Genomic DNA, 15,407 nt, shown 5'->3' on the forward strand with positions numbered 1-15,407 from the left:
TTTATTCATTCATTTATATGTGGTGCTGAAAATCAAACCCAGTACCTCACCCATGTTAGGCAAGTGCTCTACAACTGAGCCACAATCCCAGCCCCCATTTATATGTATTCTTGTAGTTTTTATTTTTATTTTTTTACATATTCAAGTCATTAAATTCTTGCTCACTATAAAACAGATCAATTAAGAGAATTATGGTATTAGTAATAGACAAAGGATTTCAGATAGAATCCGCATACAGATTATCACATTTATATTCAATTAACTTTTGAAATAAATGTCAAGTTAATTCAATTACAAAACCTTGTGTTTTTTTCCAATAAGAAATACTTAAAAACTGGACTTATATAAGCAAAAAAAATAGATCTTTTACTTATATGTAAAACTTAAAGATTTATGATTTCCATCAACTGGTAAATTGATATATTCATGCAAAGATATACTACATAGCAAAAAAAAGGCCTAATTTAATGATACATGTAACCACAAGGATGAATATCTAAAACATCATACAAAGTGAAAAGAATCCCAGCTCAAAATCTAGCTATTATATAACGCTTATCAGGATACATTTTGAAAAACAATAAAACTGTAGAACAATGGATCAGGGATTATAAGTACTGTGAGATGTGAAGTGAACACTTCACAAGTACTTCAGGTAACTTTTGGGGATAATGCAAAAATTCTTCATTTTGACCATGCTAGTGACTACATCACTACATACATTTTTAATGTCTCATAAAATTATATGAACCTATAATTTATTATTTTAAATTTATACTATTAGCCTGAGCAAAAGTCAAAAAATAAAGCAAAATCCAAGAGGTAAGTTTGATGGTATAGAAAAGAAAAGTATAGCAATATCAGGAGAGTTGATGGGTCTTTTGGGATAGATTTATTGGGGATATAAAAACTTGAAAATCCTGATACTGATGGTGTTTGTATGTTATTCTGGCTGTGTGCATATTTTTTTCATTTATTGTTTAAAAACTTGCATTATTGATTTTGTATGCTTTTTTCTATGTAAGGCATATTTAACAATAAAAGTAGTGATATGAGTATTATTTTAAAACGTCTATTTTCTGTCATATCTATATTATCTAATTTTGTGTCTTTTCATGTTTATGATATAAAGTTAAATGTAAAATCAAACCATAATTTATTATTTTATTTTCAAAATAATTTTACATATGATTAATTGAAAATTGGAAAGTTATTGCTTTTCACTTAGGGATATGAATATCTTATTTGTATGTAGAAAGCTGACCAGTTTATTGTTATCCAATTGAAAACAAAACTTTGGAAATGAATAATATTGTCCCTTATGTGATGATGGAATTGATCTCATAATGTTTTTGCAAGGTTAATATATTCAAATTATGTAATTTCTATGTTGAATCTAGTCTCCATGGTAGACGCTGATTTAGATGAGTTTGTGGAAGATTCTTTTTCCTTATGTGAGAGAGATTAGTTCTTTGTTTAGTATTTTAAGGAGATCTGGAAGCAGCAACAGCCCTAGAGAAAGCACCTAACCCCTTCTCCCAACTTCCCAATTAACACCATTAATTTTGAAATGCCCATGTTATTTGAACCAAGCCATCCATATTAATCTAATGTATCTTTAGATCAATAAAAAGATGAATCTAATGACTTCCTCAAATGTGAAGTTGCATGGGACTCCATCTTTAGAGAATAATAAATTTAACTTTTATTATGGCTAAGAGCCAGTATTTGAAGAAATAAGTTTATGTATTTAAATTCATTCATCAATATATCTCACCTGAAATCATGTTTTTTAAAATGCTTATGAGACAAATAGATTTCTTATCACTGATTTCAAAACTGAGTGTGACAGAGTTGGCCTCTTTCACTGCTTATCTGTAACACTTATTTACTCCTCTGCTGACATTTTCTGTCTTCATTCAAAAGCCCATGAAGAATTATGTTTATGTCATATCCTTTCATATCATTGATATTTCCCCACACCCACTGGAAAGTCTTACATTTAGTCCCAATATTACATCAAGGAAATCTCAAGTGTCTTAAAAATACCTTCTTATGGTGTTGTTTTTCCATCCTGCATGTTGAGTTCTGGATCTTACTGTTTTTATCTGGATCATTGCAAAACCCTGCTCTTCCATTAATTGTCCTGTGCATTGCCCCTTATGTTATTTTTTTTTCTATCTGCTTAATATACTTCAATGATTGCTCATTACAATAGAAAAATCCAAATTGGTGTTCAGAAGTGATTTTAGAAATTATTTCTAAATAGAAAATAACAATTTTTTAGTGTTAGATTTCAGCATACAGGTGAGGACAGTATTTGTGTGGCTATTTTAATAATATCACTGTCTGACTTACCGTATATATCTATGAGTGGTTTCCTTTAGAAACTAAAGACCCATTGTACTGTAACCTTCCATTTATCTTAAAAAATGTGTGCATGTGTGTCTTTGTTGCATCCAATCCTCTACAAGAAGAAAATGTAGTATATATATACACAACGAAGTTTTACTTAGCCATAAAGATAAATAAAATTATTTCATTGGTAGGAAAATGGATGGAACTGGAGAACATCAAGCTAAATGAAATAAGCCAGATTCAGAAGGTCCAGGGCTGCACATTTTCTCTTATATGTGCAAGCTAGAGAGAAAAAAATAGGAAAAGAGATCCCATGAGGATATAAAGGAGGCTAGTAGAGTAGTAGAGTAGGAGGGAGATTAGAGGGAAGGGATTGGAGAACTCATGAGGGAATGAAATAGACCAAATCGTACTGCATGTACAAATATATCACAATGAGGCCTACTATTATGCATAATTGCAATTCAACAATAAAAGATTTTTAAAAAATCAAAAAGTACAAATAAAAGGATTAAGTTTGAGTTTAGTGTGTTTAAGGTTTTATATGTGTTTCTGTACGTATTTATATATAACTATCATGTGTAAACTTAAATGCAGATATTCACATGTTTATGTATGTATTTAAATGCATAGATGAGTATGTACTTGTTTGTAACTAGTATATGTCTATATCTAGGAAGAATTTAATTTTTTTCTATACTCCTTTTTTATTGAATAATGTTCATAAGAATATTGGTATCTTGAAATTTGCCTCAGAACATTATTTCTTTCAACTTTTAGATATTGAGGATGCAGGAGTGGAATGCCACATGAAACTTTAGAAGGCATACACTAGCTATAAGCATGTACATACATTTATGCACTTATATGCATATTCAAATATATTAACAGTTGCACATATGTACACACACATAGTATATATATATATATATATATATATATATATATATATATATATTCAATTTAAGGAATTGAATGTGCCATTAAATATACTCGTACAGTTTCTAACTTTCGCATAGTTCCTAATAGTAGCAATCTTTTCTTACAGACGATACTTTGTCCAACACTCTATAAACAATACTTCAAATGGCAATTAATTTCATTTGGCTGTCCAACCAAAAATATTTTTCTTTTGTAGTTCTGGGGATTGAATCCAGGGGCTTGTGCATATGAGGCAAGAACTCTACCAACTGAGCTGTGTCTCCAGCCCCCAAAATCTTATTTATAGAAATTGATAATTTTTTTGTGCTTCCCAGCAAATCTTTCCTTGTTATTTCACACATTTCCACCTCTTTCTTCATAGATTGAATGGTATTAATTAGTTTATTTTTGGAAGATGTTGAAGATAGCATTATTAAATGAATGTACCTTCCACAGTTCTCTTAGCATCTTGTGAATTAGAGATAAAGAAAAATATTTTTAATGAATGCATAATAATATTATAAAAAGTCGCTACAGAGACCTGGAAAATACCACCACCATTCCTGAGTTATGAAATTGCTTCTAATAAAAAAGACAAATGAGGTTTACTTTTTGGGGCTGTGGGGGTGGGGCAATTAACCACATTCCCAGCTCTATTTTGTATTTTATTTAGAGACTGGGCCTCACTGAGTTGCTTATTGCCTCATTAAGTTGCTGAGGCTGGTCTTGAACTTGAAATTTTTCTGCCTCAGCCTCCCCAGCTGCTGGGATTACAGGCCTGCACCACCACACCCAGCGTGGTTTACTTTTATAGAAGCATAAATAAATAGATTACTTTAGAAAAAAATTGCTGGACATCCTGGCTCATGCCTGTAATCACAGTAGCTCGGGAAGCTAAGGCAGGATGATCACAAGTTTTAAGATAGCCTCCAGGGCTGAGGATGTGGCTCTAGCGGTAGCCCGCTCGCCTGGAATGCCTGCGGCCCGGGTTTGATCCTCAGCACCACATACCAACAAAGATATTGTGTCCGCCGAGAACTAAAAAATAAATATTAAAAATTCTCTCTCTCTCTCTCACTCTCTACCCTCTCTCACTCTCTCTTTAAAAAAAAAAAAAAGATAGCCTCGGGAACTTAGTAAAACCCTTTCTTAAAAAATAAAAAGGGCTGGGGGATGTCACTCGGTAGTTGGTGTCCTGGGTTCAATCCCTGGTACCAAAACCAACAACAACCAAAAAAAGAGGGGGGGGAGAAAGAAAGAAAAAAGAGGGTGGGAGGGAGGGAGGAAAGAAGGAAGGAAAGAAGGGAGGGAGGAAGGAAGGAAGGAAGGAAGGAAGGAAGGAAGGAAGGAAAGAAGGAAGGAAAAGAAGGATGAAGGTATTTATTCTTAACTTAGAGGAATTTAATTAAGCAGAAATTGAGATAGAAAATGTTATGCAAGGTTAAAAAGTATTGCATATCCTCTTTTTCTATTCTAATTAAATTATCTGCTTATTTGTTCCACCTTACCATATATAGATGCATGCATGCATGCATACACACACAAACACACCCCCCACACACACACACACAATTAAGACTCTTCCAAAATTGTCTGGTTGTGTGATTCGTACTTAGATTTCATGAGTAATGAGATCTCAATATCTAGTTCTATTTCTCTCTCTCTCTCCCTCTCTCTCTCTCTCTCTCTCTCTCTCTCTCTCTCTCTCTCTCTCTCTCTCTCTCTCTCTCTCTCTCTCTCTCTCTCTCCTTGTCTCTTCCTCTCAGTTTTTTCTTGCAGTATCTGTGCTCAAACCTAGGGCCTCATGCATTCTTGACAAGTGTTGTACCACTGAGCTGGATCCTAATGCCAGATCTTAATGATTATAACTCTGGTTTAGCCAGTCACCACCTGTTATAATCTCAAGTGATTAAATGCTCCATGAATGATTGTTGCTCTGTTGAGAGTATACTCAGGAATTTTCCATGGAAATGTGAATTGAGGAAGTTCCAATATGCAGTAATATTAAGGAGTTTTCATTCTTAGTAACCATTTAACTTTGCTAGAATAAACTTCCAAGATGATTATTCACTAATGAAATCAATGACTATTTAGGTAAGATGCCATTTTTGTAACACATAAACAATATTGTGCTAATGTCATATGATTACAAAAACAGTATGAGACAGATGTATTTTGGGTGAATGTTACATAAATGTGATTTCCCTATGCTTGAAGGAAAACGGTTCTGTGAAATATTATAGTGTGAACAATAAAAATGACTAAAATAATTTCTTGAAAGTCTGCAAAAATGACCTCCAATATGTATCTGATGCATTTTTCATAAGATCTCAATTAGCCATCAGAATTTCATATAATAATATTTTATAATAATATTTCACCTGTGAACATAAAGTTGACCTTTGAATAATTCTGGGGTTAGGATTGTTGAATCCATGCACCATTGAAAATCCATGGATACCTTTGACTCCCCCAAAGATTAATTACTAATAGCCTGTTGTGGACTGGAAGCCTTACTGAGGACATGAACAGGCAATTAACACAAACTGATCATGAGGAGATACATAGTACCATATGGTGTTTTAAGGGGGTACTTGCAATACTTGAGCTTCCATTTAAAATAGCAACAAGAGATGGCTATGAAATTAGTACAGTATTGTAGTATATACTACAGTCCATTTTGTGCACCTTTACTTGTGATTACATGTCTCCTCCATGTAAAGAGCACCATATATTGTGTTTATATGCAGAATTTCTGATAAATTTTAACTTTATGTAATAGATTTGTATATGTTTTGTGGTAGTATGAACAATAAAATGACTATAGTAATTTATTGACTATTATCTAAATATTATCTACATATATTTTATGAATTCATGATATAGCTTTATTTTAATTTTTTATATTTCTAGGCTATGTAGTTTGTCTGCAAGTTTTTTTCAAACTTTCACAAATCTCCAAAATATGAATGTAAGTGGACCCAGGCAGTTCAAATCCACGTTATTCTAAGGTCAATTGCATTAATTTAGGAAGAACTTATGGTAATTTAATGTATTTATATTTATTGACTATTAGAGTCAGCTTCTTCACATGTTTTTGTTAGTCAATATGGTCAATTTTCCCTTACTTTCTTTTTCTAATCTGTATCATCTAACTACAGTTTACATGTATTTACTCAACATTGCTATATTGTTTTTCCCACACTCATGATTTTCTGTTTTCATTTCTGCTTACTTATTATAATCTTACAAAGTATTTTTATTTTCAAATTTCCTTAATAAAAAAATCTTGATCAACTACTCAAGCATCATAGAAAAATTTGAGGATAACCTGGTATTTGCAGTAAATTAAAAAAAAGAAAAGAAAAAAATGTGTGTGGGCAGCAGAAAATACCTCACAATGACAAGAAATAGTGAAAATGTGATGGGCAAAGTAAAGAATCAAGGTTCTTAGTTAATTCTTTAAGAGTAATAAGGGAAAAAATATTGATTCCCCAATGCTGTCCAAAAAACTTCACTGCATTAAGGGAAATGCCCCATAATCTGGGTTTTCCAATGCATTACCCACTACCCACATTTGACTATTGAGAACTGGAAATATAATTAACAAAACAGAGGAATTGAATTTGCATCCAAATTAATTTTAATTAACTCCTATTTTAATTTAAATTATAACACCTGCAACTTACACTGTACAATTTACACAGAAAGGATGACATCTGCTTATCAATGAATTTATAGTTAGAACTGCAATTATAAAGCACAGGGCATTATAGAAATTTACCAGAGTTTCGAGAAACTCAAAGGACAAAATATAGCTATAAAGACAGTAAAATTAGAATAGAATTGATGGATGAGTAGTAGTGAATGAAGGCAGGCATGGCGTGTGTGAACATTCAGAGGGAAAAGAGAAGGTTTCTGCTTCTTAATAAAAAAAAATAATAATAACAAGAGCAGATCACCTGGAACGGAAAAAGTGAGGAGAGAGGGTAGATGGTATGAAGTGAGTTTGAAATGGCAGGAGGACAACAGGCCCCTGCAATAAAGAATTTTTCTCCCCAGAAAAGTAAGAAGTTTAAGTATCTCAGATCCATTTTATATTTCTACTTATCCAGCTCCATCCTCACCTGTAAGATTTTATACGGATCTTATTAGTGAAAATTTTGGGGTAAAAGTGTTGCTAACAGAAGATACAAGTGCTTTTGGTGCTCTTGATAACTCACTGTCCAGACTCTCCTATTGTTTATATAGACCTTGAAGTTGTTAGGGAAGTTGGCTGTCCATTGAAAAGAAAACAAAAATAGATCCATATATCACAGAGGAATAAGTTCTGGGGCTGAGAGTGATGATCAGTTATAGAGCACTTGCCTAGCATGTGTAAGATTGTAGGGTCGATCCCCAGCACTGATATAGAAAAAGGAAAAAAAAAGGTCTTGGCTGGATTAAAGGTATGGATGTCAAAACCCTTTGTATTAAATTTATATGAATATAATTTTTTGTATAAATTTGAGGTATATACAGAAGGATGTCCTTAGAAAAATATACCACCAAGAATCTGTGAATCTAACTACATGTATTAATTGCATAATTAATTAATCAATTGCCTAATCTTTTATTAGTCCAAATGCACTGTAAAAAAGTCAAAACATAACATGGGCTCTGAAAACATGTTGCAAAAGATGAAACACAACATTATACATATATATCTTCTATTAATAAAACAATAAGCTCAATAAAAAATGAATACAAAATACCCAATTCATGGACAAGAAAAACAAATATTTAAAATATTCAGTCTCTATCAGTTGGAAATGTACAATTTTTTAAATATATTACACTTATATACTAAACATTTATATACCTTTTATAGTCTGCTAAGCACTTTCATGCATCTCTCATTTAATTATTACAATATCTTATGAGTTTAAACTACCAATCTTTTCATTTTATGCATAGAAAAACTGATACTAAGAAAGGTCAAATAGTAGGGTGTGGTGGCGCAAGCTTGGGAGGCTGAGGCAGGAGGATTGTGACTTCAAAGCCAGCCAGCCTCAGCAAAAGTGAGGCTCTAAGTAATTCAGTAAGACATTGTCTCTCAATGCTGGGGATGTGGCTCAATGGTTGAGTGCCCCTGAGTTTTATATATATATATATATACTCACACCCTTAAAATTAAAAAAAAAAAGACAGGTCAAATAAATTTTGCAAGTTTGCTAAGAAAATGGATCTCTTTAACTTGAAAAACATCCAGGCACTGTGATCTGGTCCATATGATATTACCTTTATCATTGAATTAATTAGAGTATCTTTTTTTGTTCGCTTGTGAAACATAAATGATTTATAACATCCAGTGTTGGTTAGGATGCAATAAAAACGATTCATTCTTTCCTGTAGTGGAGAAATGATGAAGTATCAAAAAGTTATACCAATATTTGTACAGATGCAGAAGAATGTGTAAGAATGTACTGTAGAATCATAACTAATGTTATAAAATTAATGACAACATAACCCCTATTTTTAAGCCAGCAATTAAATTATTACATTATAAATAAGTCCCCTCTGCTGTTCTATCCAATTGTTACAGAAGGATAAGTTCTCTCTGAATAATTTCCAGTAAACATTATTAACTAAAAAAAAAAAAGTAGGAAAGTTGCAGAATAAGAATATACTGTGTAGTAAAACTGCATTAGTGTATAAAGAAAAAATTCTATGAGTGTAAATGTGGCTGTGTTTTTAATATGATACAAAAAACAAAATGTATAAAATATTATTTATGCTGATTAATTCATAGATTTGAAAGAAATGAAAGCTTGTTTGCAAGTGTATGTACCATTCCACAGGTTACTTTATAATATGGTGACAATTGATTCTCATAATTAACCATGTATTAACTTAAACATTAAAATTAAAAGCTAAAGTTGAAGTACTCTTCTGTTGTAGGTGGACATAATAACTTTATTTATTTTTGTGGCTCTGAGTATCGAATCAGGGTCTCACACATGCTAGGTAAGTGCTATACCACTAAGCCCCAACCCCAGCCCCACTTTTCTGATTTTTAGAGAATTTAAAATCCTTTCTTTAGTCATTCATTCTGCTCTATGCTGGCACAGATATATAAATGAATACAATAGTGGTACCATCCAATGTGGAGTTCCTTAGTCCTGGATTTAGCTAACCCCAAAGGAATTGAGAATACATTATCTCCTGAGGGTAGCCTAAGTCCACGTGCATATTAAGAAAAGTAGGTACAGCCAAAGGGAAACCAGGTTGGTTGTACCAGCTGTCTAGAACTCTTTTGCTCTATGGCTTGACTCTCCAGAAAGGTACACCATGACACCACTTTATCTCAACTTGAATGCTTCTGTTCTTCAATCTAGCCTTTCAAGGGGTCATACAATGCACAGAGAAGGTAAAGTGGAGTTATTCTGTGTGATACTCAATCTTTATCTTATGTAGAGAACTTTGAAATGTTTTGCCATAAAGTATGTTGAAGCAGTAATCTGTGAAAATTTAAATAGAGAACCTTCTGGATTGCAGGAGTAGGTTTTGGAGTTCAGGTCAGAGAAATGTTTCAGTTTATGTGGAAACATAAAGGATATAAAAGAGAAACTCATTTTTTTTTAACTTATACTTGAGGCTGACAGAAAACTTACATGATATTCAGCCTAAACTCTCTCTGTGTGAGAGGCTTTTGTGTAACAGAGGAAAGGGTGAGCAAAAAACAAAAACAAACAAAAAACAAAAAAACAAACAAACAAAAACCTGAAGTGTATTATAAATGCATTAAATTTTGAATTTTAAGAAAATCAAGAAAAATTTGGATTTTGTTTCTGATTACTATCATCAGACACATCAGAAAGTATGTTCCATATTTTTAAATAAATTTATTTTTTCTCTAGTATGAAAGCTTATTTTATTAGAATAAATAACAAGAATGCTGAATTACCACTTTAACATAAATGTTATTGTTCATTTTACATTTTAATATGTTTCAACCTTTATTCAAACCACAGTAATAATTTCTTCCTTTGAGTTGCTAGTTTTGCTGATATATTCATGACAACTATATGAAAATTCTCAAGGGAAAAGAATACTGATTTTCAGAAAAACAAAATCAAATGAAGACAAAAATGCACAACGTCAACTTTAATACTTATCACCTGCTGAGTTGTCCCATGTATGTTACAGAGAGAAAGAATTACAACAAATATATGAAAACTTCCATCATAGACATGATGCTGACTGCTAGGGAGACAGAGAACAGGACAGATAGAAATCCTATAGGTTATTTTGTGGAGAATGTAATTTCTATAAAGTAAAGAAATTATAATTTTCTTTATTTATTCTAATTGTTTAGCCTTGCAGAGAGGAGGCAATGCCATATTTTGGAATCAGAAAACTCCTTAAAATTTCTGTTGTCTCCTCAGGAAAGTTGAAGAGCAAAAGGACAAAGCCATTATAATAAAAATTTAAAACTCAGTTACTAATTTAAATTAAGTATTAGTAGATTGTAAATCTATGCATATTATTGAGCTCTAGCTCAATGTTCACCAATTTCTATGGCCTCTATTTTTCTTCACAAAAATTTAAAACTTTTGTTTACAACCACGGTAACTCTAGTTCTATATTTCTGTGATTGAAACTCCTTTAATCCCATGGTTATATTTAAAAGTATATAATATATATTGAGAATAAAAATAATTATAAAAGCTATTTATTTTAGTGACTGTGATTAGGTCACCAATTCCTGCCAATCAATTTTCTAAGTTTATAAAAGGCATCAAAATTAACCCCAAAATTAAATAATTCAGTCCTAAAAGTACATAATCTTGGAAACTGGAAGACTGTGCCTCAATTGTCAAATACAAATGTACTTGATAAATGTTATTGTAGAAATCAGTAATTCCAAGGCATACTACACATACAGAAAATTTGAAAATACTTTGAGGTTTGATGTAAATTTATTGATGAAGGCACTTAAAATATGTCAGTGATCCACATTTGATTTCAACTGAAGATATGTGTATATTGTCTGTATAATAGGAATAAGTGAATATCACAAAATTCTTATAAGAAAAATGTCAATGAAGATATTAATATAAATTTAAATTTTCAATACTTTAATATCATACTTTTCAATATATTTGCTTTGTTTTTCACCAATAGACTTTGTTGGAAGAAAAAGAAATGAAAATGAGAAACCACACAAGGATTAAAGAGTTTGTACTCTTGGGCATATCAGACAACCCAGAGCTTCAGGTTATAATTTTTATTTTTTTATTCATAACTTATTTATTAAGCATCACTGGAAACCTAACCATCATCATTCTCACCTTGCTGGACTCACATCTAAAGACCCCTATGTATTTCTTCCTCCGGAATTTCTCCTTCTTGGAAATTGCATTCACCAGTGTTTCCATCCCCAGATTTTTGGGGTCAATAATTACTAAAGTCAAGACCATTTCCTATAACAACTGTTTAGCTCAATTGTATTTCTTCATCTCCATGGGTGTGTCTGAATTTTTCCTTCTAACTGCTATGTCCTATGATCGCTATGTGGCCATCTGCAAGCCACTGCATTACACCAACATCATGAATAAGAAAGTCTGCTCCCTTCTTGTCTTTGGTTCATGGCTGGCAGGATTTCTGACCATCTTCCCACCACTTATGCTTATCCTCAGGTTAGATTTCTGTGCTTCCAATGTTATCAATCACTTCTCTTGTGACTACTTCCCCATCCTGGAACTCTCGTGCACAGATACATGGCTTTTAGAGCAAATTGGCTTTTACTTTGCCTTTGTTACTCTTCTCTTCACATTGGCATTGGTGATTCTGTCCTACATAATCATCATTAGCACCATTCTGAGAATCCCATCTGCCAGTCAGAGGAAAAAGGCTTTCTCCACTTGCTCCTCTCACTTGATTGTCATCTCCATCTCTTATGGAAGCTGCATATTCATGTATGTCAAGCCTTCAGCAAAAGAAAGAGCATCACTGACCAAAGGAGTAGCTCTCCTCAACACTACTATTGCTCCCATGTTGAACCCTTTTATTTACACTTTGAGGAACAAGCAAGTAAAACAAAGCTTTAAACACTTGGTTCATAAGGTAGTATTTTACAGAAGCAAATGAATGTATGCATTGACCTGAATGAGTGCCATGGTGAAGATTCAACCAGGGAAATGAAACTTTACTTCTCCTCTATCCTTCTGTATCTAAAGCCCAGCTACCTGCACTGCTGAGCTCCTTGGCTTCAGCTTGCTTTTTATCCTGCAACTAACCATGTTGTGTTGTTCTTTGAAGCTATCTGTAAATTCCATGTAATCAGTGATTTACAATCCTGACTAGAAAACCAGTGTCTATAGAACTGAAATCACTTTGTTAGTTATTAGTTATTCTTTTTTTTTAAAGAGAGAGTGAGAGAGAGAGAGAGAGGGAAAGAGAGAGAGGGAAAGAGAGAGAATTTTTTAATATTTATTTTTTAGTTCTCGGTAGACACCACATCTTTGTTTGTATGTGGTGCTGAGGATCAAACCCGGGCCGCACACATGCCAGGTGAGCGAGCTACCACTTGAGCCACATCCCCAGCCCGATTAGTTATTCTTAATAATGAAAATATTTTGTACCCAATTGATGTTTTAATAATCTTAAAATTTCTCTACTTTGTCACTACCATACATTTTCCTTTCTAAAAATGCATGCACTTTGAAATAAAATAATGTCAGCCACACACTATTTTGCATGCTGTTTGCGGTAACTGTCCAATTCTTCCTAGTCTCCAATGGACTTGTGTATATTTTTTTCCAAGTAGAAGTAATTGAAAATGCTCTATTTTCTTGTTTTGGTTAAATTATGTATTCTATGTGGCTTTATATGTTCTCTTTATTTATTCATATATTTATTCTTTGACAAATATATATATGTGTGTGTGTATATATATAAAGATGCATTTCTAGGTAACTGCCATTGCTATTTTGCAACTTGCAAGTCTGTTAAAAATTTCTTTTAAAAATTGCATTTATACTGAGAGCATTATATCAAATCTTCTTTTGGACTAGGTATATTCTGTATCATATCTTATTTAATCATCACAGCTATATGGCAAAATAGGCATGGTTATGAATTTGTTTTATAAATGGGTAAGTTGATGGTTATAAAAGTTGAGTAACTTCAATAAGTTCATTTTGCAAAAACAGCCAATATAAGAATCTCAAATAAAACAAACAAACAGAAACGATAGTCTTTGTTCTATTTTTATATATAATTTTTGTTTTTACTAAGGATCTGAATAAATTTTTGGCTTTTTTCGATCACCACATTTGGGCATGGTTATATAATTAGAGTTTGATCAAAGGAGACACTAACTTCAAATATTTTACTTAATATATAATTATAACACTAATCAATCAAAACAAAAAAATTCTTCAACTGCAGTTCCGTTGAGCAAAAGAATGAGCATGAAAAAAGCTTCACAGTGTGAACAGTATTATGGTAGTAAAATTACTAAATGATGGCAGACTAATAATAAAAATAATGAAGGTCTTCAATATAATGCAGTAGATTCCAAGTCTGAAACTTTTCATGGAACATTGTGTAGAAGTCTGCATTAGGAATTGTGATTCTGTATTTGGTTGGTATCTTCATCCCAGAAAATGACATCAAAGGACAAAATTTTTACACTTAGTATTGTTATTTCTTTGTTATTTTATCGCTGTCTTATTGGACATTGTCCCCCAAGCTTCCTTTTAGAACTTCAATAATAATGTTTTATATTTATATTCCTTTGCATTTTGTCTATATTTCTCTTCTGTCAATTTTCATTCACTGAATTGGTCCCTTGAGCCAGTGCCAGATAAAATGGGTAAAAATATTAAGTGCCAAATCATTTTAAAGCATTTCTGATATTGTTTCTATGTTATATTTTTGCTTCTTCCTCATAATTTATAGTCAGAAAAGTAAATCTGCTCTGGGTAAAATGGAAAAATGAAGGCAAAAATTTTTTGACAATATAAAAATGACTTCTACTTTAAGTTATACAAAACCTACAGCAATTTAAAAGTAGCATACTAGTTCAATGGAAGAAAGAGGGAGTATGTTTCTCTGTATTACAATGAAGGCATTGTCTAATTTTTATTATTCCAGTCATCCTGGGTGTTAGTAAAAGTGGATGAAAATTAGAGTTAAGTTGGACGTATGGAGGTCAGAGGAAGACATTCAAATCTCAGCATTGTTTCGATACTTAACAGCACAACTTTTAATCAATGTTAAATAGAATATACTGGGTATATTTTGAAACAGAACATAATTAAAAGTCATATAAAATGGTTAGTATGTTTTATGTTATCTATTCATTTTGTATATTCTAAAATCAGGAAGTTACTATCTATATCCCTATATTTTAAATTTTATACCAATTTGTAGAATTGTTTTTAAGGGAATGGAATTTAGTTGTAGGTACTCTGAGATTGTATTCCATATTTGCTAGCTGTGTGAAGTGATGAAAGTTACAGGATCTCTGAGTCTCAATATTTTAGAAATAGGAAGAACAATTTCACACTTGTGTTACAAAGATGAGATAAAATGTAAAAGGTTTCAGTCACAGGAATAAACTATGTTTAGTAAACCATAACTACTCTTCATACTATTCCCATAGTTAAGAATTAATTCTAAACAAAAGAAAAATAATTAACACAACTATTCTCAAAATCTAAAAGTCACATGATTTATGGAGTACACTTGTTGACATAATCTTATTCAATATTCAAAAACACTCTTGAAATTCCATCTGTATTTTAGGCAGAGAGACTGAAGCTTATTGAAATTAAGTAATGCATCCAAAGTCACAAATCCATTACATTGCACATTTGTATTTTTTTAATTTACATCAAATAGCTAAGCCCATACCTTATGGAATAAATAAAAAATTAATCATGATTTGATATGACAATTTTATTATTAATTCATTTCTTATTCCTTTCTTGTTTAAATTATAGATAACCAGTTAATGGAATGAAAGTGTAAACCCTTAAAGACAGGAGAATTAGTATTTATGAAATTATCATCAAATGTGATTCAATGATCTCTAGGTTCCTTTGATTTATTTCTATACACATTGGTATGGATGAGAA

General features: G+C 32.0%; 1 protein-coding gene across 1 annotated transcript; it reads left to right on the forward strand.

The window, feature by feature from the left end:
- Nucleotides 1–11,472: 11,472 nt before the first annotated feature.
- Nucleotides 11,473–12,411, forward strand: LOC144378368 (olfactory receptor 6C3-like). Its single transcript, XM_078052391.1, has one exon. It carries the CDS (start codon nt 11,473–11,475, stop codon nt 12,409–12,411), a length of 939 nt encoding a protein of 312 aa, XP_077908517.1.
- The last annotated feature ends 2,996 nt before the right edge of the window (nt 12,412–15,407 follow it).

The sequence above is a fragment of the Ictidomys tridecemlineatus genome, chromosome 6, assembly GCF_052094955.1.
Source record: "Ictidomys tridecemlineatus isolate mIctTri1 chromosome 6, mIctTri1.hap1, whole genome shotgun sequence".
NCBI lineage: Eukaryota > Metazoa > Chordata > Mammalia > Rodentia > Sciuridae > Ictidomys > Ictidomys tridecemlineatus.